This window comes from Anguilla rostrata, chromosome 14 (genome assembly GCF_018555375.3).
Source record: "Anguilla rostrata isolate EN2019 chromosome 14, ASM1855537v3, whole genome shotgun sequence".
Lineage (NCBI taxonomy): Eukaryota > Metazoa > Chordata > Actinopteri > Anguilliformes > Anguillidae > Anguilla > Anguilla rostrata.
In genome coordinates this window covers 19,096,795-19,120,901 of record NC_057946.1, presented here as the reverse complement: position 1 = coordinate 19,120,901, position 24,107 = coordinate 19,096,795, and the positions used below count along the sequence as shown (strand labels likewise).

Genomic DNA, 24,107 nt, shown 5'->3' with positions numbered 1-24,107 from the left:
ACTTCCTGCCTGCGAGCTTTGTGGTCTTTAATTTCTGTTTTAGCTTTCTCTCAGCGGCATACCATTTCACGGAGGGAGCGTTTGGCGCGCTCATTAAAGAGTAACCTGATGAGCTTGATATTTGTTGCTGTTTGCTCTTGAACTGTTGCTCAGAAATGAAACATCTGTTAAAGTAACAATCGGGCAGAGATACGGATTTCTGCATAAAAATCATTCAGCTGAACAAAATATACCTACCCTTCCAGGGAAAGAACTATGAATCAAAAATTATTTATGGTTCTTCAGTATCTTCATGGGTTTAACATGACTGAGCAGGGGGAACATTACATTACACAGGACAACCAGTAGTGTCCCTATGCACAAATCATAACAGCTTTCTAAATCTCGTTGTCAACATCTGATTGATATGTTGACATATAAATACAACAAAATTGCACAAAAGCTGTATTGTCAAGTAATAGGAGTGACTCAAGTTTGAAAAATTAGACTCACCATGCATATACTGCCACATCAGACAGTGGGAATATCTCCATTCTTATACACTGTTGAATATGTTATATTGTTATATTCTTACACTACCTGTTGAAGACAGGGCTTTGGTAAGTGCTTGCAGAGAATGAAGCTTTCCATAGCTTTTTCATTGGTATAGAGCTACCTGTGATCGTGTATACCATAGACATTCAGAAATGTACACACAAGCACTTCCTATTTGTTCTCTATGCAATAAGGACATTTATAAATATGCTTCCTGTATCAACTATCGCAATGAAAGATACCACTCACCATAAAGACGATCATATTGCACCTATAAATGTTTTAGACCTACATTTAACACACTGAAGAGAAAGAAAAAAGCAACAGAAAGAAAACGTCATGGATAGAATTTAAAATGTATACAACACCTATAACAGGCTGATTTGCTAATCCGTTCAGAAGAAAAAAAACAATTGAACCTATCAGTTGTGATTAAAGGAATGGCAACTAGTGCTATAAAATTTTAAATATCCTGAATTTCCAGATTGTTTACATTCAATTCTGACCTTTGAAGTGCTCTTCTTTTACTGCTCTCTTAGTGATGCTGTCTGACAGTCGGCCCTTACTAGGTGAAACTGATGCAGGGTACAGCAAGAGCTGCTTTGTGTATTTGAGAGATTACAATCATTCTGGTGTGGTCAATGGACCTGTGGACAATACTGTTTTGACAACCTATTAGAACAAGTGCAGTGAGTCACTGAACCCTTCGGAGCAGAACTACCTTTTGGGGGAGGGTCTGGAATAGACCATTGGGTGGGCATTAGCAGCACTGCAAACCCCAACAAAGCAAGGAAACCCAATCCGATTCCATGAATTATGTAACCCTCTAATGCGTTATACACTGTGGGGGGTGTTCTGCTCAAGGGTTCTGACTGGTACTGGGGCACAGAGCTGTCTAAATCCCTCAGCAGACTTGGCAGAAATGTATCCCTTGAGCTTGTCTTGTAATTCTCCAGAGGCTCCCCCATCTTTGCAGTGCTTCTCAGGTCAGGATACACCTCCCCAACAGGGAGACGGGGGAGGGGAACTGAAATCAAAGAGGAAAACCAAATGGAACTGACCACAGTGGTGTGGCAGGAGGAGCTGAAACTGTCAATTCTATATTTAGAGGAGTACTGAGGGGTCCCTCCCTTCCAGTCTCCACCCACTCCAAAGCCCTCATCAATGATATAAGGCTAGCCATATCCTAGCATATAAGTTCAGAATGCCACCAATAATCCTATCTTGTGAAAAGTTTGTGTTTCAGAAAAAGAAAAAAGAAAAAAACAAACAAACAAACACAGAATTACAGTGTAAAATGGCTCCTGATGACCTTTTGTAAATTACTTTAGTTTAGAGCCTCAGAGGATAGCTATTTCGGCATTCATAAAATTTCATTGTTTAGGAAATGAAATCATCAATGAGAACCTTGTGTTTAAACCCTCCATTTCTGAGGGTTTAAACACTAGAAAATAGCTCTGTCATATAGCCATAGGGTATTACATTACAGAAGGGTATTACAAAAGGCTATTGTGATAGGAAGAAACACTATCACTTTTCTGAGCAAGGAAGACTATAAACAGACATGAAGTGTAATGGAACATTTACCCAAAATGACACAATCCACTTCAACTGTTTACTCGTTACATTATTTGCAGCCATGAACAAAATGTCTTTCAGTAATGTGTACACCTGCTTTGCTTTTCATGCCTTCAACTGTTTTCCACTGACTGACTTTAATTCAAAATGATTTGGGCTTTAATAATTAATTGCATTAATGAACGAATGGTAGGATTTTTACATCTTCCACTCTGTGAGAAACAGCTGTCTGAAACAATTACCAAGACAAGTGGCCTCTTGTCATGACATGATAAAATGGCCTCAGCAACTCGTAATAATTTCAGCAGCATTTCGTTTGAGTCTGGACCTATGTGATCATAGCAATATCACGACAAATACATTACTGAACATTTGCAAATCTCCAAGTGTCATTCTCTCATCCTGTAGAAGTGTGTAATGTGATGTCATAACTGCAAAGCTGCTCACAATATGCACACATTAAGTGCAAGAACTTCAACTTCCTGCTTCTCTTCTAACACTTTATATATTGTTAGCAACTATTTTTAAAAACTATTGCATTAAATTAGTTATTAGAAAAAACAAAATATAAAGAGGAATTCCCACATTGGCCTGTGTGCCTCATCTCCCTTCTCCCTGTTTTCACCAAAGGAATCTCCTTGTTTGCACTCTTTTATTCATCACCTCCATTCCAGTGTGTTTTTCTATACTTCCATGTTGCCTGATACTTTCTTCCCATAACATTATGGGGGGTATAAAGCACTCTTGCCAGAACATAATGATGTATTGCTCACAAACAGACACATTTCAAGCTGATGATTCGCTCCCCCCCTTTTTTTTTTGCATCAGTGATGCATTATTCTGTATAATTTGGCGTTTCTCTGATCTATCTCTGGTGGAAATATACTGACACAGTGTCCTGCAGTCCTGTTATAATGGAAAACAGCAGGGGTTAGCATAACTTCCCTCTACTGTCTCTCTCCAATTACAGAAACTGAAGCTCTAGGGAGCATACACCCACACAGCATGACATTATAACCAGGGATGGTTCTGCAGGAAATCCTGATCTGCCCAAAGTTTGTGTTTAATTAGTTCTGATTCTATATCTTTCCCTTTAACATATTATAACATGAAATATCAGTACACCCTTGAATGCAAATATTCCACAGTATGGAATAGAAAGCAAACCAAAAGTAAACATTTTCAATGCTTTAAAAATAACAGTTGTTATGCTAATTATTGTGCCACCATGAGGCCACATCAGCACTATGTTGTGAATGCAGACTATTTAATTTTTTTTATTTATTTATCAGTATCTAAACAAATAAAAACAATGTTAAAAGAAATGAGATACAATGGTTGCTGTAAAACATGTACATTATATTGTTTTTGTCATAGGGGAAGCATCTGTTACTATTTTAATAAGATCATAAATGAAGATCTAATGAATACACTTTACACTGGGTTGCCCAAAAATTGTGCAGTTGCATGCACACCACTGCTGTGGTTTCAAAAAGATTTTTATTTTCTTTATTTGACAGAAAATCGGTGCCAAAATTGGCAGTTTGCTTTGCTATGGCCTTACTTCAGTGGACTCAGTTCAAATCTGTTAAAATCAAAGCCATAACGTATGGCCCACTGTACCTATAAACAAAATTTCACAGGTGAAGCAACATGGGAACAATGAATTTAACAAGTCTGACATATGGGAGTCCATAGATTGTGTGCCATGCTTTTCTCTGAAACCTTGCCTGATGATTTATGAGATGCTACTTCCCTAACACATCCATTTTGCAACATAGAGCCAGCTACGATACATTTGAAAATGTGAAATGTGGCCAGGGGAATTATATATTGTTACAATGTTTGTAATCAGGAATTGAACCACATGGTGGAATTTGTAGCATGTGACAAAGAAGCATCTATAGGGCAATCCATTTTGCCAATGCCCTCAAAAAACCTGTTAAAGAACTGTAGAGAAAACGAAACTGTTTCAAGGGTGCCGGGGGGAAAACCTGAACAATAGCATAACAGTTAAAATATGTGGGACATCACAACTGAATTCAACAGCGCAACATCGTCTCCAAGACTTAAAATCTAAGCCATTATTATCGTTCACGGTATTCACATGTGGACTGAGTCAGACGGGTGTAGTTTTACAGACAAAGCTCCTCCCCGCTCCCTCGCTTCTGGAGCTACGAGTCGGCCAGTTTCTGTCCGGTTCAGATAGTCTGCGCTGAGCCTCTACTGATCAAAGCTGCTTGGTGGAATATTTCAACACACCTATTTTCCGGACCCCCTTTACAACAACCTGTGGATATGGGATTTACTTAAACAAGACTTCGCTTCGGAATCTTCAGTCGTTTTTCCAGGTTTACTCACTGGGGGTACTTTTACCGGTACCAGATAAGTCTGGAAACCACAGGTAAACTGAACGATTGACTCGTTCACAATAAACTGTCACAGGAGTAGGAGTAGAGGTCAGCGCGGTCTTTCAAACAATGCATCGAGTTAGCTTGGTGTATGCGAAACTATATCCACATTCAGTCTAGTATCACCTCAAAAGAAAGGTTCAAAGAAAATTTTTTCTTTTTAAGAAGTAACAAGTCACAGGTAAGGCACTGGCGAAACAGTTGGACTATGTTCAGACGATGTGTAGGCTATCCCCCTTTTTTAAACATTTCTTGGAATGAATTTAAAAAACGCTATAGGTTGCATGACAATAAAACATGCAACCAGCAAGGTAAAAAAAAAAAAAAAACACCACCACGTGCAATTGAAGTTAAAACGCGTTTTTGACGTTCTGAATAGCTCGAGAATTTCTGATCGGTCCAACGAAAAATTCTGAACTACAGAACATCTAAAATGCTGTGTAACGTGGGAATTATGTGCGTGAGACATAGTGTGGAGGTGGCTCAACTAACAGTTAACACACCAAAATCGAAATTTTAATTCCGGGACGAGGGTATTCACTTACTGATACATTCGCAACACTCAGAATGATTACTTGTAAGTCAGACTATTTTTGTAGGTTGGAAATGTCCTATTTAGGCCAAATTCCCCCATAGCAGGTTACGATTTTTTTGCGTGCAGTTTGAGGATGTGTGTGCAACAGTTGGACCGCTGATTGCTGGGAGAAAAATATATTTGTTGTTCGCTTGCCCCTTTGCATTTGTATGTATTTTTTGTGCTTCTCAGTGGTATACTGTAATGCATATATTGTAATTAAATATTTAGAATATGCGGAGGCATATTTTCTAATGCTTGCTTAATAATACTGTATAAAATATAACAACCGAAGGATGGCATACATATTTCTCCATATAAAGTCTCTATTTATTATATTAAGATATATTTGAGGTTAAAGGGCCAAAAATGAATGTATTTTGGAATATATATTTCTATATATTCTACACCATCTACTTGAGGGAACCCCATTTAGCACCTGTGTATTCAACTTGTATTTTGACATGTATATTTGACACATTCCACAATGCAAATACCAATATATTGTACATTCAAGTAAAAGTTTCTTATTTTACAAATAAATCACCGTTGTCTTAATATAGTTGACATGTGTAGTCAGGTGCAGCATATTGTCACAAAATTACAAATAATGGCAGTAAATGGGAAAAATATTATCTCTGTACAGCAAGGGATATTTTTGTAACTATGGAGTACAAAACTGAGTATGGCTGTATGGCACACACAAACCTGAACAACTTTATGTTGTTTTCTAACAAATTCTCATAAACTTTTGTAGGGTCTACAGATCACCCTTTTAAATGCACTGCTTTTATTACATTAGATTATTAAATTCATAGAAGCACTAGTAACTAGGGTGAGTTGGTCAAATACAGGTTTGGTTGTATAACTTTGATTGTTTTCCCTCCTGTGCACATGATGGGATGAATCACTTTTACAAGCTTACCTGCTGAGAAGAGCGCTGTTTTCACTGCTCATGTAAAATTCAAAGTGAAGGCAGTGTAAGCACTTTGTTCTCCTGAAAGCAAATATCACACAGGGACAAATGTCTGTGTGCAAGCGCAGAGGTCTATTGCTGCTTAGCCTCTTCTTAATGTTTTGACGGCAGGCCCTGGACTGTGTTTGCTCATTTAAAAAATAACTGAAAGCCTCCCACATGTTTTCGCTGTATTCTGCCAGCTGCTGTGTGGATAGAAAAGAAAGACCCCCCTGCCCCCCCATCTCTATTTTGTCAATAATGTACTATCAAACTGCAGCAGCAGTCTTGCATTGTCATACAAGCTGTTTCCCAGTAGTTAAACTAGCCCAGAGCAAACAAGCTGCGGTCAGTAGCATCGCTATGAAAGGGGCAGCGTGCCTTCTCGGGGCTGTTTATGTTCTGTGTAAGACACAGGCGGCGGGGGGCAAGGCAGAAGGTGGCAATGGTGTTCAGACACGGGAGGGGACACAAAGCAGGTCTTTATTTAGCGCCCTGATGGCAGAATGCCCCTATAGTCCAAAAGGACAATGTTGGAGACCCAGTCTGTCGTCGGAGACAGGAATCCCAAGCTGCGTCTTTGCCACAGGCAGCCCACATGGCTGTCTGGGAAAATGAATAGTTCACCAGGATTGCCTCTTTTCTTTAACCAGTCATTTGTGAACTTATATAGGTAAAAGATCTCCAAGCTTAATTTTTCTAATTGAGCTGTGTGAACTGAAATGTTAGAAGTGTATCTTTTGGTATGTTTTCTCTATAAGTCGGTATGTGTATTCAGAGACTTTGCTGAGAAAGATAAATGAGAATCACTCGGGTTCTGTGTCCTTTTGGTTTCAGTAAAACTCTCGCGTGAGAGTGGAACATTCAGGACCAACAGACCGGTAAAGCCAAGTAAAAGCGGAACTGAAAACTTCACAAAGTGCTGTGATTAAAACTGGTACCTAAACATGTGGAAACATCTACAGGAACATGCCCATGCTGTACCTCAGTTTTTGGTCTGTGAATTGTGAACAACTTTCTTCTACCATAGTTTCTGAAGTGAAATGTGGATCCTTTTCTTACATTAAATGAACAACAAAATGTAGATTGTTGATATCCTTGTTTGACATTATCTCAGTTGAAGTTGCCTCATATATGCCCATTCACTGCCAATATTGTGGCCTCATCCTGTGGTATGATGTAGAGAGTCGGAACTAAACTCCAGGCCGCTCGTTTACGGAGTGTAGAGAGTGGGAGACCCAGTGAGTGAACAGAATGCAGTCACTGCACCCTCTCTCAGCAGGTAATGAGATGAAAAACATGCAGTTTCCAAGACATGTCAAGAAGAATTTGGAGCTCAGTATAGAAAGGGGGGAAAACCTTTTGGAAGAAGACAAATTTACACTTCACTGTGTTGATTATCCCACTCTTTTTCTCCTGAATGAAACAAACACAATGAGGGGACTGTTGTGGTGTGAGACTCACCTCTGTGTGACTCACGCCTTTGCATTCTTCACATTCCAACCTGCTGGATGCTTCAGGCACATTGTCGACCTCCACAGCCAGACAGCCTCTAGGACTTGAGGCAGGCTGCTCAGTAATACCTCCTTTATTGGCACTTGTGTTGTGAGTGTACAAAGCAAGAGCCTCTCATTTTTGCAACTTGGGGAAGTTGAGCACATCTGACTCCCCACAGCTTTAGTTACTTGTAAGTTTAGAACAGACTGTCGTATATTTTGCCTACAACCTGTTGATTTGAATTTTTTAAAAGTTATATTTTTGTGGTTTTTTACTGGACTTATTTTTTAATCCCAGTGTCCCATAACATTTTCCTCACAAAACGCCATTGTGGTTATTCCATTCTGCAATGCAATGCCTTGCTCTGTCATAATAGAAACGTGGGAAGCTTTTGCAGGTTGTTTTGATAGTTGCCACCGATATGGAGAAAATCGCTGGGAGGAAAGGGTATAGGCTGTTTGCACCTTTTGGCTTTCAGCAGTTGGTGCGAAGTACTTTCATCCTGAGCATATAGCCATAGTTTTGTTGTTATACAACATCAAAATCCTTCTGTAGTAGTTCATACAACAAGCAGTACTTAATGAAAACAGTACTTTTTTATTCTTTCTTGTTGTCTCTTGATTTAGCAGATAGATATCTTATATTGCACATAAGTCTTCAGGGTACATGTCAGTAAAAAAGAGGCATGCACTATTAAGCAATAAACAATCAAGGATTTTCATCATTCCATGCAACCTAAATCTGATATAATTATTATTAATTCCACTGCCAATGAATGCAAGTGGTTCTGATGCGTGTTTATAGTCGGGTTAAGATATATGGTAAAAAGTGGATCAGATTAAATATTTTTTGAACAAAGTTTCTTATATCTGCTTTATATACGCTACATTCTTCTCCTGTCCATGCAGGTAAAGCATTTGGGTGAATGAGCCATGTCGGTCGGTCTTCCCCCTCGTGGAACCCTGCTGGTTTGGCGGTAACGCATGCAGGTGCTGAAGATGTCGGTGTGTGGAGAGTTTGCTGAGCACATGTGGAAACCGGGCTCCTGCAAGAATTGCTTCCACCCCCGCAGCGCCCACCGATCCAATGGCAGTGCAGTCCGCATCCAGCGTAGCACGGCGGGAGACGAGGAGGACAGCCTGACCCTGTCAGCCTCCTACTGCAAGCCCACCATCGCCGTCAGGCCCACCATGATGAATCCTGAGGTGTCTGACATGCGGCCAGATGTCAACATGAACTCTGAGCAGGTTAGTGCTTTCCATTTATCTCCGTTCATTTGTGTCCACATTGTTTTTGAAATTGCATGACAATGTTTTGTATGATCCATTGCTCATGATGGTTAAGACTTTCTTCATATAATAAACCAAATTAGGTGAACCAAATTTGCATCTTCTCAACAGTCAGTGCTCATGAGAAATATTCATACTGGATTTTAACATACCGTTTATTTTAGGATAATCAGAAGAGTCCAGTGGATAAACTAAGCTTGAAGAAGATGTTGGACCTTGCTCCATTATATATTGACAGTAATGGCTGCAGCAAGGATTTGAAAGAAGCTGTTCTACAAAACACAGTGACTGGGAAGATGGACTATGCCAGTAGATTGTCTGGAAATACTGTATCCCCATCGTGCCTTCAGAAGGAGTCATTTTTCACCAGCAGCGTCTTTGTGACCCAAGAAGTGGCACATGGTCCACACAGTGTACAAGAAAATGGAACTATTGATGCTTACAGACCCCAGACCAACAAAACCATCAAAAGCACTTACACGGGCAACAGCAGCCAAGTTTCCGGAGGTTCTGTGCAGAAGCTGGAGGGAAGGGCATGCTCCTCGGGGAGCTTTGAGGGTGACTGTGATGTTCTTAATGACTCAGCGCAGGAACCCCCAGCTGCACTGGAGATTGCTATTGACATCATCACTACCATCCCCACCAAGAATGGCAGCCCTGGCAATGTTGAGGCATCAAGCACTTTCCCCTCCTCTGGTTTCTGTCCAGACTCAGGACTGCAGGGTCCTCATCCCAGTGACAGTGCCTCCTCTTTCCTGTCTGAGCCTGCCAGTCTTTCAGACTCCTGCTCATTCCGGAGCAGCACAGGTTCACTTGCTGGCTCTCAGGGACTAGATGTTTTTGTGCCGTCCAGGCTGGATGGGCCCCAGATCCATCCATCCTTATCCAACCGCCCATCAGACACTGGAAATGGTGTACCAAACCCTGAGCCCATTTATGCGGAGAGCACCAAACGGAAGAGGAAGACAGCGGTTGATGGCAAGACCTCAGGTGCGGTGGTGGACCTGACCAGTGAAGGTCAGTGGGCAACGATCACTGTCATGGCTGCTCACACAGAGGAAAACAACCGGACGTTCTACCTCAGCAGTCCGGATTCGGCTGTGAGCACTCAGTGGCCAAATTTCAGCCCCACCTCCAGCAGAGACCCAAACAGTCCTGCCTTCAAGTGGCCTTCAAACTGCATCAGCTCCGAGGGTGGGGTAGCCTCTCTCCAGCCCAAGCCACAAGCCAGCCCTCCTATTCCCCCCAAGAGGAATTCCCGTTCCCCAAAACTGGGGACCTCAAGCCTTTCTCCAGTAGCCTGCTCAGAGTTACGGGCTGAGTCCAGTATACCAGCGCACTCGTCCTGCTCTTCAGTGTCTGCATCTCTGGGGGAGGCTCCCACCTCCAACTCCATCATCACCACTGTGGAGAGGAGGCACAAGCTGTACAGCTCCACCTGGAACTGGGAGGGTCGAATCGAGGAGGAAGAAGAGGGAGGGGAGGAGGCCGCCACACCCCAGACCGTCACGTCCGGTCCCATCAATGGTGCAGCTGTGTCAGAGCCAGGGGATTGGAGCCCCGGGGCGCACGGCAAGGAGAGCACCCCGCCAGGCACGGCCGACAATGGTGCCAGTCAGAAGCACCCGGGCAGCGGCGTGGAGAAGAGCAAACATAGCAGGGACATGTTAGCCAGGACAGCATCCTTCACTGCAGATGTGTCAGAGGGCAAGGGCAAAAGTCATGACCCGGCACCACCTCCGCCTCCTCCAAAAAAGCACCAGAGGTAAGGGATTTGTCCATTAAATATGGTAGGGCTAGCAGAATTAATGATGTACACGTGAAGAGGTACTGCCATAGTGATGATTTTGTTTCCTGATGCCATGACATCTGTTACACTGTTGCAGAGGTATATGAGACTGTCTTTACTGCTTTTTTTTTGCTAGAGTGGCTCTCAAATGTGACTGCTGAAATAGCGTCTTAAGGTGTCTTAAGGTAGAACTATTGATGTTGGTGAATGAATCCCAAGGAAATGAAAATTGAAATGATAAAAGAAATGAAAATTGGAGAGCTGTGTGTAAAGCTTTTTCTTTCAGTAGTTTTCTTGGGTATCATTTTATATTACCTTTGACAGACTACTACTATTTAATGTATAATTTAAAATATATATAAGATGTTAAGGCTCCTTTTAGTAAAGTGCAAATGTATTGTATTTGAGCTTTTCTGTGTGCATGTAACTGTGTTGGAGTGGAGTTAACCAGAGCCTGATAAGGCAGTGCAGTCCGTTTCTGTGCGTGAAATGGGTTCTGCACAGATCATAATTGTAGTTTTTTAGCATTTAGCATTATCATTAACTAAAGACAGTGTAGCAGCCACATGCATTTCCATTTGCGATTAAATGGTGACCCACATTCATTGTACAGTAACGGAGGATCTTTTTGATTGGGATATTATTCACCCTGTGTCAGCCTCCACTTCTAGGCTTTCGTCCATGACAGTTGATCTTGAATGTTACTGAATACCTTGGTTGTTATTAGTAGTAGTGAAACTTGCCATTGTCACTTGTTTGTAAAGATAATGGGCTATAAAAACGTGCTCCATCACATCATTTGTTTGCCTTAGCCAATACACAATGGAGTGAACTGTTCTTGAGTAGAAAAAGAAGTTTTGTCTCATTGACATACTTGGACAAAGGAAATGCTTGTTTGTGATGTGCACTTAAGTAAGATACATTATACTTTTAACCTCTTATGTTATACAGTATTTTACCCTATTGCTGCAACATGAATTAATCAAATTTTTCCTCTGACCTGTAAACACATTTCCAAATGGAAGATGCTGATGTCAAGACTTAATTCTGTATTAAGGGTCTGATGTTGATGCAGTGTGACCAGATTATTTATACTGTGTCTCTGGAGTCACAGCCCAAAAGCTGGTGTTGATGGCCATGGAAGCGGTCAAATGATCCTTTTAAAATAAGCTGCCGAAGTTGGCTTGGTTTGCTTTTAAAATATATCTGTGAATTCTTCAAGTGTTTATCAGAACAGTTCAGAAGGAGAGTCAGTCTATTCCCACGGACAGGGGTACAAATAGGGTTTTTTTCTGGGATATGTAGTCAAAAATCATACATCTGAGTTTTCTGTCTCATGTGTACTTTTCATCTGGGAAGTGGTTTTGGTGCAGCCTAATGTGTGCAAAGGTGTCTTCCCGTTTCTGCTCTTAAGAGAGGATGTAGAATTAATGTGTCCTCTGAGAAAAGGATCAACAGCTTCCATTTTCTGCACTTGTTCCGCTTCCCTTACCATTTTAGTTAGAAGTCATTTATTGACCTTGTCAACAGGTTTCCCGGTCTTTGCATGTAAGCCCATCCATGCAGATTGATGCTATATTGTGCTGCAGGCAGCAGTGAACCGCAAGAGACTGTCAGAACAATTGAGTTTTTTTTCTGTTTGTGGTTCGTGAAGAAACCGTATTTTGCCAGTTCATCTGGGCCACTTGGGTTATATAATTAGCTCTTTTAAATATTAAATACCCATCCATAAATTATGTTCTTGAAGCTCTTTAAATGTAAACAAAATTTGCCATAGCAACACGTTGGCTAGTGCTTAGTTGGAAATTCTATCGCCCTGGTCACCGCTCAAGTTTCACTAGACCCTTATTTTTGTTGTAATTTTAGTAAGGCAGTGCATCTCTGCTATTACGACTTTGCCAGCATGCTCTACTGATAAAAATACACCTTCTAAATGCATGCCTGGGCATGTCTCACCTAACAACCGACAGGATTTTAGGAATTTTGGGGTTTTTCTGTTTTGATTTGGTTGTGCTCATGTACAATCCCCTTGGTCTTGCTTCCTGTTCTCACTCTAATTGGGTTTACAGCACATGCCGTCTGAATTAACCCTCAAACCAAACTCAGATGTCTTTTTAGTGTTTTGCGCCACATTTTGGACATACTACTTGGCCATTAAACTTCGTGTGAACAAAGTAACCCAAATTTGTTTGGCTTATCTTCATTTTGCCGGTTTTAAAATGCAGCTCTTGTTATAGCATGGCAACTTCTGAAACAATGCTTTTGTATCATAAATCATTTAGGTGCCATTTACCATTTAGATGGTTTCGAAATCTGTTTCTCTCAGAAGCACCATCACACCCATCATTATGACAACAAAAAAACGACATATTATTTAAAGCTTTACTTGTTGGACATTGATACTTGAAATGTATTTGGAATGGTTTGTTAATTCTTTGTGCACAAAATAAACTTCAAATAAACACATTTTTGGATGAGGGCACTGGAGGACATCAAGGGGGCTTAGTGGAGCATATTGTTGCCCCCAGCAACTGTCCCACTATCCAAGTCAGACTGCTGAACCCCTCTCCCGTCCAGATCCTCTGTTCAACAAGCCTCAAATGATCCCTTTTGGATGACCAAGAATAGATGAAGTTGATACATTAAAATAACAGCCGACTTGCATTCGGATTGTGTGGACACAGCAAGATATGGGTACTTATGTTGCTTCAGTGAGTGGTTTCATTACTTATTTTATTGTGGAATGAGCCTTTAAACACTGCTGTAACATTCAAGACGCTTGTTCCGGACGTGTTGCGTTACTCCATGCTGGTTTGTGAAAGGAAATATCGGAGATCTTAGCTGAGAGCATGTTTCAACTGCACTTGAAAGGACTTTTCTGTGGTTTCACGTAGAGGTAGGTGGTTGCAATTTTTTTTATAGAGGTGGCTTAAAGATGTGTATGTTCCCAGAAACAGGTTTTGAAATGCACTGCTGTGTGCGCATAGGTACATAGCCCATTTAGATGTGCTATTTTCATATTTTGCCTTTCTTTGAATGTAGCCTTCTATACCAATGGTACATACCATACGTGGGCAGCGCATAAAAAGTGGTGGTGTGTGTCTGTGTGGTGGGGTGCATTTTTTCTAACCTTTCCTAACTACATTGTGCTTGTTTCTGTTTCCTGTATTATTTTTATATTGGGTCATTTGCATTGAGTTTCAGTAAATGCACATGGGTCATATAGTTTGCAGTTTGAAAAGCTTGAATCATGTTTGTTGGGCAATGCTATTGCAGTTTTAAATTGTGAAGCAGTCCTGAAATAGCAAGGAATGGATTCTTGATGATGCAAAGAGTTTCCGATGGAAAATATCACATCTTGCTTCTTTGGTTTTATTCCATCTGTTACAATGGGCCTTGTGTGCCCAGGTGTGACACACAGGTAAGGTCGGTCTCCTGTGCCTAGAATGGGCCTCTGTTTCTCTCTCATGCCTCTTTGGCACTACAGTGCAGGCCTGGCTTGCATCCCATGCCTTACATTTTGGTTAAATTCAACTCTGTAAGCCCTTGCTTATATAAACACCATACATCTTCCCAGTTGTAGGCTTAGGGTTTTTATGGGTCTAGATTTAGCAAGAATCACACATGTAAATGTAAAGTGGTATCAGGATTTTTTAAATTGAATGCTGATGACTTACTGATGAAATCCTGTTACCATCAAGTGCAGTAACTCTGCACCCTGGAACTGACATAAATTCCTGCACACTAGTGAAGTAGTTTTGCTGTGGAGAATACACAAGGTGACAAGAGCCTGGTTTACACACAAGGAATTACCCCCCACTCACCACCCCCCCCCCTCACCCCCCGCCCCTCCCCACAGGCATTCACATGACCCAACTGTTTAAACAATGAGGATCGCTGTTCCCAGCACTTTAATACAAGCCTGAATGGGTGCAGCTCTAAGTGCACCACAGGAAAATGTCTAGAATTTTCTTTCATCTGTTTAATTAGCCTTTGTCTCAGTAAATTAGAATTTCAAGTGGTGTGTCATGATTTCAAATATAAAAATAGCATTTGTGTTTTCCTTTGTATTTGTTCCAACACATAACCAAAAACTTTCTCCATAAATTATGTCTTTGTTTTAATGCTATGCAAGGTTCCCTCATCCTTGTATTTCATTACAATTGCCCTAATTTCTATTTTTGTGAGTGGGAAGTGGCATAAAAACAGTTATGTCTGTCCAAAGAGGGACTGACCCTTTAAAAGTTTTATTTACCATTTAAAACAAAGACTTTTCCAAATATAGCTTATTACCGTTCAATGTGTTTTTTATGTCTGTAAACTTACTGCATTTACGTCACCTGTTAGGCAAGAAGCAATAAATCAAATTTTCTTTGGCCTTCTTAGTCTTTCATTTTCAAGTTTATTTGTATGTGTGATAAGATGACAAAAAATAAAATGCCTACCATTTTTCCTGTAGGCTTGGAGGACTACATTCAGGTACTTTTTTCTTTTATAATAAATTACTCAGCCACACCTACATACTTATCGGAGCTTGTTTTTATTTTATTTGTTTTTCTTGTTTTAACAACAGTAATTGGCATTTTATTAGGCATGGTAGAAAAAAGAGCAACTACCATAGCTTGCTGAAGTAATTGAGATGTATGAACTATGGCAGGCATATTTCATATTTTGTTACAAAACATTGGATTATTTGGAACCTTCAAAACATTCATTTGAGGCACATATACGTGCCTCTGCTGGAAACAAACAGTGCAGCTGTGACAGAGAGAGCTCACATGAGTCAGGCACACTGAGGAAGTGGTGTCTCATAGTTTTAATGAATGTTCTAAATTTAAAAAGAGAAATGCAGCTCAGGAAGGAAGTTCTGATGGCTTTCTTTAGAAAGTATATATGACAATGCCACCTCAGGCAAACAGCTCTGAGCTTTAAAGACCACACTGCTCAGCTCAACCTTTAACCACGAGTATGTGTTTATGGTGACTTCCAGTCTTTCTGCCCTAATTTGTTGACAGTACTTGTTGTTGACAACACTTGACAGTTTGTTGTTCTCTGTATTTGACAGCACGGTGTGTTGGCAGCTGTGGCACTCTGTTACGACCGGTATCAGTAGACTGCCCGTCTGTAGGCCTACTCTTGTCAGAGTGCTACTGTTCCATTCATTTTGGTGTTTCACTTTAGACAGGAGTACGAGGGATTACATTACTGCATTGAAAGAAGATTATAAAAGAGATTTGATGTAAAGATACAAAAGCTTTATGCGCGTGAAATAGAGCCGTCTTTATTGCCTCCACTATATTTCCACAGGCTTTCATCGTATACTTTTGTTGTGATGAAATACAATATCCAGTTCTGTACACAGGCTTAAAGAATTCATACAGGGTTTGTTGGGTTAATTGATGATGTGAAAGGCAAATGGACAGAGTAGTTAATCTGAGATGAGATAAATGATTGAGATTTGGTCATTTGAGCCATAACTGCTATAGTGAAGCCCCGAATGCCTGTCAATCAAGACATTTGAGTCATGTGATCAGTTAAACTAAACTAAGGGAAAAAATGGATCTTCATTCAATAACAATCAGGCGGGATTGTCGAGACTGATGTTCTCAACAAATGAATTCCAGTGTGCTGGGTTGTCAGAGGAGACATTTATGAATGACGAAAGAGATGAGGAAACCTAATAGCCCTGACTTTCAAAGAGAACAAAAATCTCTGTAGAAATTCCGGCATAGGACATTTTAACTGAGGAAATTGAGAGAATTAATGACAGGTTGCATATAGGCCAGTCTTGGCCCTCAATGAAAACACAGAAGTCTTTAGCAGTTAAAGAAAACTGTTTTTTTGTCAGTGTGTGATTGGACTGTATGCCTTGCTGGGAGTATGCTCTGGGATTGTTTAGTCAAGTCTGAAGAATGGCATTCTAGCCAGATGGCTTTATGTTTATGCTACTTGCAAATGAGAAATGCATAAGACCATGAACAACAGAGCTGTTGAAATCTACTTGCAGTGGAGCTTTATTTTGTCTCAGTGTGAAATTAAATGTTTCATCATAACTGTCTTTTACTTTTTATGCATCAGTGGCATCAGGAAATTTGCCCCTCCATGACTTCCTCAATTATTTTTATATACCGATTGGTTTCAGATCTTTAGACCTGAGTAAGCACAATAGGTTTTTTTTAAATATCAAATGTTAATCAAAGGCGCATTTCACCAATGTGATTGCATCCTTAAACTTAAAGGTGGTTGCACCATCTTTAGAAACTATAACTGCAACCACACACTTCCTATAATTTGATATCAGTCTTTCACATCACTGTGGAGGAATTTTAGCCTACTCTTCTTTACAGAACTGCTTTATTTCAGACATATTTGGTTGATTTCAGAGCGTGAACTGCTCATTTCCTGCCACAGCATCTCTATTCAAGTTAGAACTTTGATTAGGCCACTCCAAAACATTAATTTTGTTTAAGAATTTCCTGGTACATTCAGGTCCCGAGGCAGCAAAGTATCCCCACACCATCACCTTACTACCACAACCATGTTTGACTTAGTTTTCATATTGTACTGGCCCTTTGAAAGTTGACAATCTATTCCTTTTTAACGATTTTCTCCCATAAGCATACTAAATCCTTTTGATTTATTGTGGATTTAGTGTGCTTCTACTTCATCAACATGAAATGGACTGTGCTTACAGAAATGTTTTGGAGAAATGCTATGTTTTAAGCTGCTATACTGTTTTAGCTGTGCTAAACATGAAACAGCAATGATATATTTAGTTTGACGTTGTCTCTTTGCCAACCCACCTTTTAAGTGTAAGCCTAACTTTGCACATAATATGTATGGTTCTAGGAAATTATATAGTATTTGGACCTAGAAAGAGTAAGGTTAATCAATGTGCTGTCAAATAACTGAATATTTTCCTCTGTTTAGCAGATGTATAAGACAGTATAATTATCCTGTTTCTCTTTTGCAAACAGTAAGGCTGAGGTTCTGACATGATATGCGTACTACTTGATCCTCACAAAAAGTTGTGATAAATTGGTTTTTGCATCTTATTTGTTGAGATGGGTTATGTTATGGTGGTGCATTGCTGAAGAGACGCAAGGCTGAAGCCGTTTAAATACTGATTGTACATCCTGGAGCAGGATGTTTGAAGTATCACATCTCTGAGTGACCAAAGCTATAAGTGGAGTCTGTTTATTTCCCTGATTAAAGGCATTCCTATTTCATTGACTGTGTGCAGATGGATTGACATTGGATGACATCAAATATGTAAACTATTGTGAATTGTTTAAAGAGTATGAGTTTAAACATTAGACTATATAATTTCCATGTTGTATAGATTAATTCATATTGAAGTAGTTGATATATTGGTACTGATTATTGTTTTAGAGTAAGCCAACTGAGATGTTACATGACTCAACTGGCTTGTATTTGTAAGTCGCGTATAATCTGACCTCAGCAGTTTTCTGATGTTCACAAAAGGTAGTTTTTGTGGCCTGGTATTGGGAAAACAAAACCGCTGAATCAATCATGAACCCCCATGAAACAGATTGCTCCAGAATTGCTCTTCCTTTCACCCAGTTCCTCACAGGTGTGTCCTCCCTCCTCTCTCTCCTCCCTCCTCTCTCTTTCCTCATAGGGCCTCCAGTAAGATGAGTCAGAGCAGCTCGGATCTGGAGAAGGTCTGTCAGCAGGGCTCTGTGGAGAGCCTCGCCCAGTCTCTGAGGAGCCTCCGGGGCAGTCAGGTCTCCACCTCTTCTGACAGCCTGCATTCTGATTCTCGAATGCCCAGCGATGGAGGTGAGTGGGCTCTCAGTTCCAGAACCCCCCTTTTTCCCCCCTTGGAATCTGTTATTAATAGTCTGTTCTAATGATAGAGGCATATACATTTACAATTCATTTGTAATGGGCTACCACATGTGCTGACATTCAAATATCTTTTTAGAACGTAGTCTAAATTGACATAGAATTACATGAATTTAATCAATTTTATCTGTATTGCATTTCAAATGATTGTTTTCTCCTTGGGAAAAAAATCAATTTGCTGAAATTCAAAATGCTGTCTAATAGGCCTGTCCTATTTATACCACCTTATCAGGCAAGCTAAGGCTGTGGAGATAACCCTAGTTAAAAGTGTCTAACTCTCAATCCAGGATTCACATAGGTGGGAATAAATTGGGATTCACTTTATTTTTTGTTTGACTTAGTTAGCCATAATGATTTCATAGTTCCTCTTATCGTGGCTGTGCATCAGTGTAACTTGCTTTAATTGGTCTCCCACATCTTTTTTGTCCAGGTCTCCAGGACGCCCCTCATGGGGTTAGCCCATCCCCGTTTCCCAGCAGTCCCCTGACTGCGTCCCCAGTGTCCCCCCATCCTGACCCTTTCCTCAGCGCCAGCCTGGGACACCAGGTACAGCCTCCGCCTCTGCCAGAAAAGAAGATGGTAAGCCGCACTGTGTCCGCGCCTACCGACGGCGTCGGCTCCAAGCACCTCCCACGGACGCCCCAGCGGTTCCCCTTAAGCGGCTCCGAGGACAACGTGTCCCGGCCGAGCTGCGCCCTGTCCAGCCCGGGGGACAGGCGGAACCTGTACTCCTCCAGCGAGTCCCTGGAGCACTGCCACCCGCCCCTCAACCGCTCGCTGCGCTCTCGGACGCTGGACGAGCCGCCGGCCAGGGGCAGGAGCAGGCTGGGAGGCTCCTGCCGAGGGGCGGTCACCTCCTCATCCTCACCCCAGCTCAGTGCCCCCACCCCCAGCTCAGGCTCCAGCCTGCAGCTGCAGACCCTGCTCTCCAACATCGACAGCCGCGAGGGGGTCTACTCCAAGCTGGGCGGGCTGTACGCCGAGTCCCTGCGCCGGCTCACGCTCAAGTGCCAGGAGCACTTCACCCGCAGCCAGAGGAACCCCATGCGCTTCGACGAGAGCAACTGGTCCCTCTTCAAACTCACCTGCAGCAAGCCCTGCTGTGAGGCTGGTGATGCTGTCTACTACTCCGCTTCCTGCGCCTCAGACCCCAGCAGCTCCTATGCAGTCAAGGTACCGCGGCTTCTGCCTCTTATTCCTTTATCTTCAGCTCTGTCTTCACTGCTGTAAGCAGACATTTTCCACCATTTATGCATTCAGAAGTAAAGGAAGCAAATTAAACATTATGTGAGAATAATTCTGAAAATACCCATTCGAAATTGTGAAAGAGATGTACCCTGTCTTTCAAATTTGTTTGTTGTTATTAATAATTATATTAGTTTTCTCATAGAAAGAACCTAGAAAGGTAACCTTTCTCAGTTTCAAGGCACAGTATACATGTTATGTAAGCCAACTCCAAATGTACAAGTTGACTATTGGAATCAATGAGTTATAACCCTTCTGCTGTCTGCTTTGAAGGAAAAGTGCCATAATTTCTTTGTGACTGAGGGGCATGTACTTCTGCTGGATCTGGGAGTGGCGTGCTTTCATTCAGCCCGACCTTTGTCCCACCGTCATTAGCAGTGCATACAAGCTGAACAGCCGTACTGCAGACTGTTGCCCAAGGACAGAACTATTTCCTAATGTCTCTGAATCTATAAGTCTTTTCATGCAAGACTGGCTTTCACAAAGGGACACGCCTTACTCGTGAAGAGTCGTACGTGGAACGATTGCCTCCTGCGTCATGGCATGTGAAATCACTGAGCTCCGGATTAATCACCAGACTGCAATCTGTGAAGTCAGAGTTAATCACCCTGCCGTATCTTAAGTGCCAGTCCCTTTTTTTATTTGTTTGTTCTCGAGTAGTGCAACAGAAGTAGTCAATTGGCTTGTACATAAAAATGTGAATGCAAAATGGGGAAACAATCAAAAATATGTACGGCAAATATAAAAGGTTGAAGATAGGCAAAGACAAGTGTTTTGAAATAGGAAACAAAAAAACTGTCATCTCATTTTTATTTGTTCCAAATCCAGGTCTGTAAATTGCATGCGGTCCCTTCTGTTCACAGATTTGTAAGAACCAGACCCCAGATGCAAAGCAGGGTCACCTGTACGGGCTGTCTGTGCAGCAGAGCGTGCCCCCTCACTTCAACCTGCAGCAGGACTGCGGCCACTTCATCGCCTGCGTCTCGCTGAGCATGTTGCCCCCGGACGAGGGGGCCGGGCGGGCCGGGCGGTCCGGGGGAGGCACGCAGCGGGAGCAGGAGCGCGTGGTGGTGATCACCCGGGAGGTGCCCCACCAGAGCGCCGCCGACTTCGCCCGGGAGTGGGAGGCCTTCCACCGGGCGCAGCCCGAGGCGTACGAGCGGCGCGTCTGCTTCCTGCTGCTGCAGCTGTGCAACGCGCTGGAGCACCTGAAGGAGCACGGCGTCTCCCACCGCGACCTGTGCCTGGAGAACCTGCTCCTGGTGCCGCACCGCCGCGCCCCGCCCGACAACCGGGAGCAGAAGCACCTCCCCCGCCTGCTCGTCAGCAGCTTCGCCAAGGCCAAGCAGCGCAGCTGCGAGGACCCCGCCGCCGACCCCCGCCTCAAGAGGGACCACGCCCGGCTGGCCCCCGAAATCGTGTCGGCCGCGCAGTACCGCAAGTTCGACGAGTTCCAGACGGGCATCCTGATCTACGAGCTGCTGCACCAGCCCAACCCCTTCGAGGTCAGCCCCAAGCTGAAGGAGCAGGACTACGCGTGCGAGGACCTCCCGCCCATCCCGCACGCGTCCCTCTACTCGGCGGGGCTCCAGCGGCTGGCCCGCCTCCTCCTCCAGCCGGACCCCATCAAGCGCATCCACATCCAGGAGGCCAAGCGCGCCCTGCAGTGCCTGCTGTGGGGCCCGCGCAGGGACCTGATGGAGCAGCAGTGGGAGCAGGCCGGGGCGCCGCCCCGCCACGAGGGCCTGCTCAACTGGCTGGACGTGAAGCGCGCCCTGCTGATGATGAAGTTCGCCGAGCGCTCCCTGGAGCCCGAGCGCAGCGCGGAGCTGGAGGACTGGCTGTGCTGCCAGTACTTCTCCTCCACCCACCCGCTGTCCCTCTGCCACACCGCAGAGCTGCTCTACTGCCTGAAGTGACGGGCTCAGTCCGCAACACGGAGCGTGGCTTCCTTTTAACATACATCAAATCCACAGGGGCTGTGAACTCTGTTACTTCCCCTGCTCCGTGCCCACACATATGGAAGCAAGGCAATGCTGATCCGTCCAGCTATCGCATGTAGAGACCTGGTATAAACGTACATGCGCTCAGTTGAAGAGATGAATTTTCATCTGGCACAGCCAAAATGTACAGCACAATGAACTCTTGATATAGATCTGGGATCTTGTTTAACGTGGATCTGTGTATTAAAACCAACCAGAAATTGCAGTACTTATAGAGGAGGTATGGACATCCTCCTGTGCAGTATTATTAAATATAGATCTGTCCAGTCTTCAGGATGGATGTGTTACTGTGTGTTGTTATTTGCCCTGACGGACAAAACAAGGCTTCATGTAGCGCTTAACTCTTGTATGCAACTGGTTTGCAGGAAACATCTTGCAGTTAACCTCTCACATGTGATTTCAAACTGTTTGCTACTGTAGGGCCATTCTGTTTGAATAGAAAAGGTGCCACAAATCCAAAAGTTGATTATGCATCTGGCCTCAAATGACCAACATAGATATTACAAGCATTTTTTTCCCCTAACCCCATGGGTTTCAGTATTAATGTTTTGGTAATGATTGTATAGAGAGTTAATGCCTACAGTTAAGATGGAGTCAGAAAAGTTACCCTGGTGCTGATGATGCAAATGACGAATTAGAACTAATTTCATACAGGCTATGATAAAGTTAAAGCCATCTTTATTGGTTTTTTTTTTTTTGGGGGGGGGGGGGGGTTTGTATAATATCAATACATGTAGTACAAACATGTAACAGTCGGCTAAAATGAAAAAGGCTGTAAGATGTATTCATTGTAAAAGGACACCAAATCTGTTTGCAAGGCCTGAGAGAAGCCAATGAGAGAAACACATTCTGAGTGTTATACAGTCATAGAGGACTGCATATGACAAGGTTGGAGTAGTTTCTGTTGACCATCAATGCATTGATGAAGAAATTGCCTCAAATTGTAAAATACTTTGTGAGGCCCTACTTACTAACTATTCATTTGCTATTATTATTATTATTATATTATTATTATTATTATTATTCTCTATAGTGCCTTCAGGTCTCGATTTATGTATTTGTGGCAAAATTGAAAACCTAATTAGAAATATAATTCCACGGTATTCCTCATTTAAAGTAGTCTTAAACTGGATTTTCCAAAGGGCTTGATCAGTACAGCAAGGTTTATTAAATTGGAAGCCCATCAGGTCTTAATTTCAATGGATCTGATCCATATAAAAAGTATATTTATTGTATGCATTACTTTTTTGTTGTTTTTTTCCACTGGAATGCCTTCATTGTTTCTCTGAGATGTGTTTGAAAGTGCCAATTGGAACAATGTTTTACTATGTATGTTTTTGTCTACATCCAATTTACCAGTTGACTACTGAATGTGTACAGCATATCCCCAGTTAGACATCACTGGATTTCCTTGGCTGCGTGAATCCTATCTTAAAATATTGTTTTCCCCTTATCATCATTCTGGTATTACTGCTTCTGTTAATATGTCTTCTCGCACTGATATTCATTTTGCATTTATGTACAAGTTTCAGCTTCGTCCATCAATAAATTTTGACAGTTGAAAATGGGTTTTTCTTCACAACTGAAAGTATTTCTCAGTCATCCACTACAGTGGTCTTCTGTGGCCTACCAGGTAATTTGCCGTTGCTGAGCTCACCAGTGCTTTCTTTAATTCTGCAATGTATCAGACAGTGATTTTGACACACACAACATTTTTGCTATGTCTCTAATCGATTTATTCTGACTGTTCAGCCTCATGCCGGCCTGCTTTTCTGGTACTGAAACTTCTTTGGTCCTCGTATTGAGAGACAACATCAACAGACTCAAAATTCAAATGCCACACCTAAAATCAAGGCTAGGCCTTTTGTTAGCTTGCTTGTGCATAAACTAATGATGTAGTGACATATAGCTGGCCAGAAATGGCTGGGCAGCCAATTGTCCAATTACTTTTGGTGCACTAAAATGGGGAAACTACATATGAAAGGGTATATGCAGTGAAATCTGTATTTCCTGCAAAATTTCACTGCATAGATGTAAGCTGCCAATATCTGCATTAGCCTCATATTTACGCTTTTATTTATAATCCAATGTGCTGGAGCACGGAGTATATATATAGTGAGTGAGTGCCATAATGTTTGGGACAGATACGTAATTATTTCTTTATTTGGCTCCATACTCCACAATTTTAGATTTGTAATCTAACAATGAAATTAAATTGCAGATTCTCAACTTCTAGGGTTGCAATTACAGCACTCTTCTTACCCCCCTACTCTACCTGACAACAGTTATAAATCTAGGATTACCATGCATAATCCATTTTTTGGGTTATCTCCAAATGCGCCAGCGCATGCAAAACTTGGTCA

The 24,107-nt window shown here is 42.2% G+C and overlaps 1 protein-coding gene across 2 annotated transcripts; it reads left to right on the top strand.

Moving 5' to 3' along the window:
• Positions 1 to 4,125: 4,125 nt before the first annotated feature.
• LOC135239308 (inactive tyrosine-protein kinase PRAG1) lies at positions 4,126 to 23,312 on the top strand. 2 transcript variants are annotated; one of them, XM_064307878.1, is made up of 6 exons: positions 4,126 to 4,516; positions 8,458 to 8,796; positions 9,003 to 10,603; positions 18,270 to 18,430; positions 18,927 to 19,669; positions 20,605 to 23,312. In XM_064307878.1, exons 2-6 carry the CDS (start codon positions 8,533 to 8,535, stop codon positions 21,658 to 21,660), a joined length of 3,825 nt encoding a protein of 1,274 aa, XP_064163948.1. In that variant the 5' UTR covers positions 4,126 to 4,516; positions 8,458 to 8,532; the 3' UTR covers positions 21,661 to 23,312. The 2 variants fall into 2 exon arrangements, with proteins under 2 accessions (XP_064163948.1, XP_064163949.1); XM_064307879.1 differs by having other exon boundaries at positions 4,126 to 4,704.
• The last annotated feature ends 795 nt before the right edge of the window (positions 23,313 to 24,107 follow it).

What these genes read in the sequence shown, in the direction of transcription:
- LOC135239308 (XM_064307878.1), top strand. Translation starts at nt 8,533, where the DNA reads ATGCAGGTGCTGAAGATGTCGGTGTGTGGAGAGTTTGCTGAGCACATG. An exon ending in TCAACATGAACTCTGAGCAG is followed by an intron (nt 8,797 to 9,002) that starts GTTAGTGCTTTC and finishes CGTTTATTTTAG; the next exon opens with GATAATCAGAAGAGTCCAGT. An exon ending in TCGAATGCCCAGCGATGGAG is followed by an intron (nt 18,431 to 18,926) that starts GTGAGTGGGCTC and finishes TTTTTTGTCCAG; the next exon opens with GTCTCCAGGACGCCCCTCAT.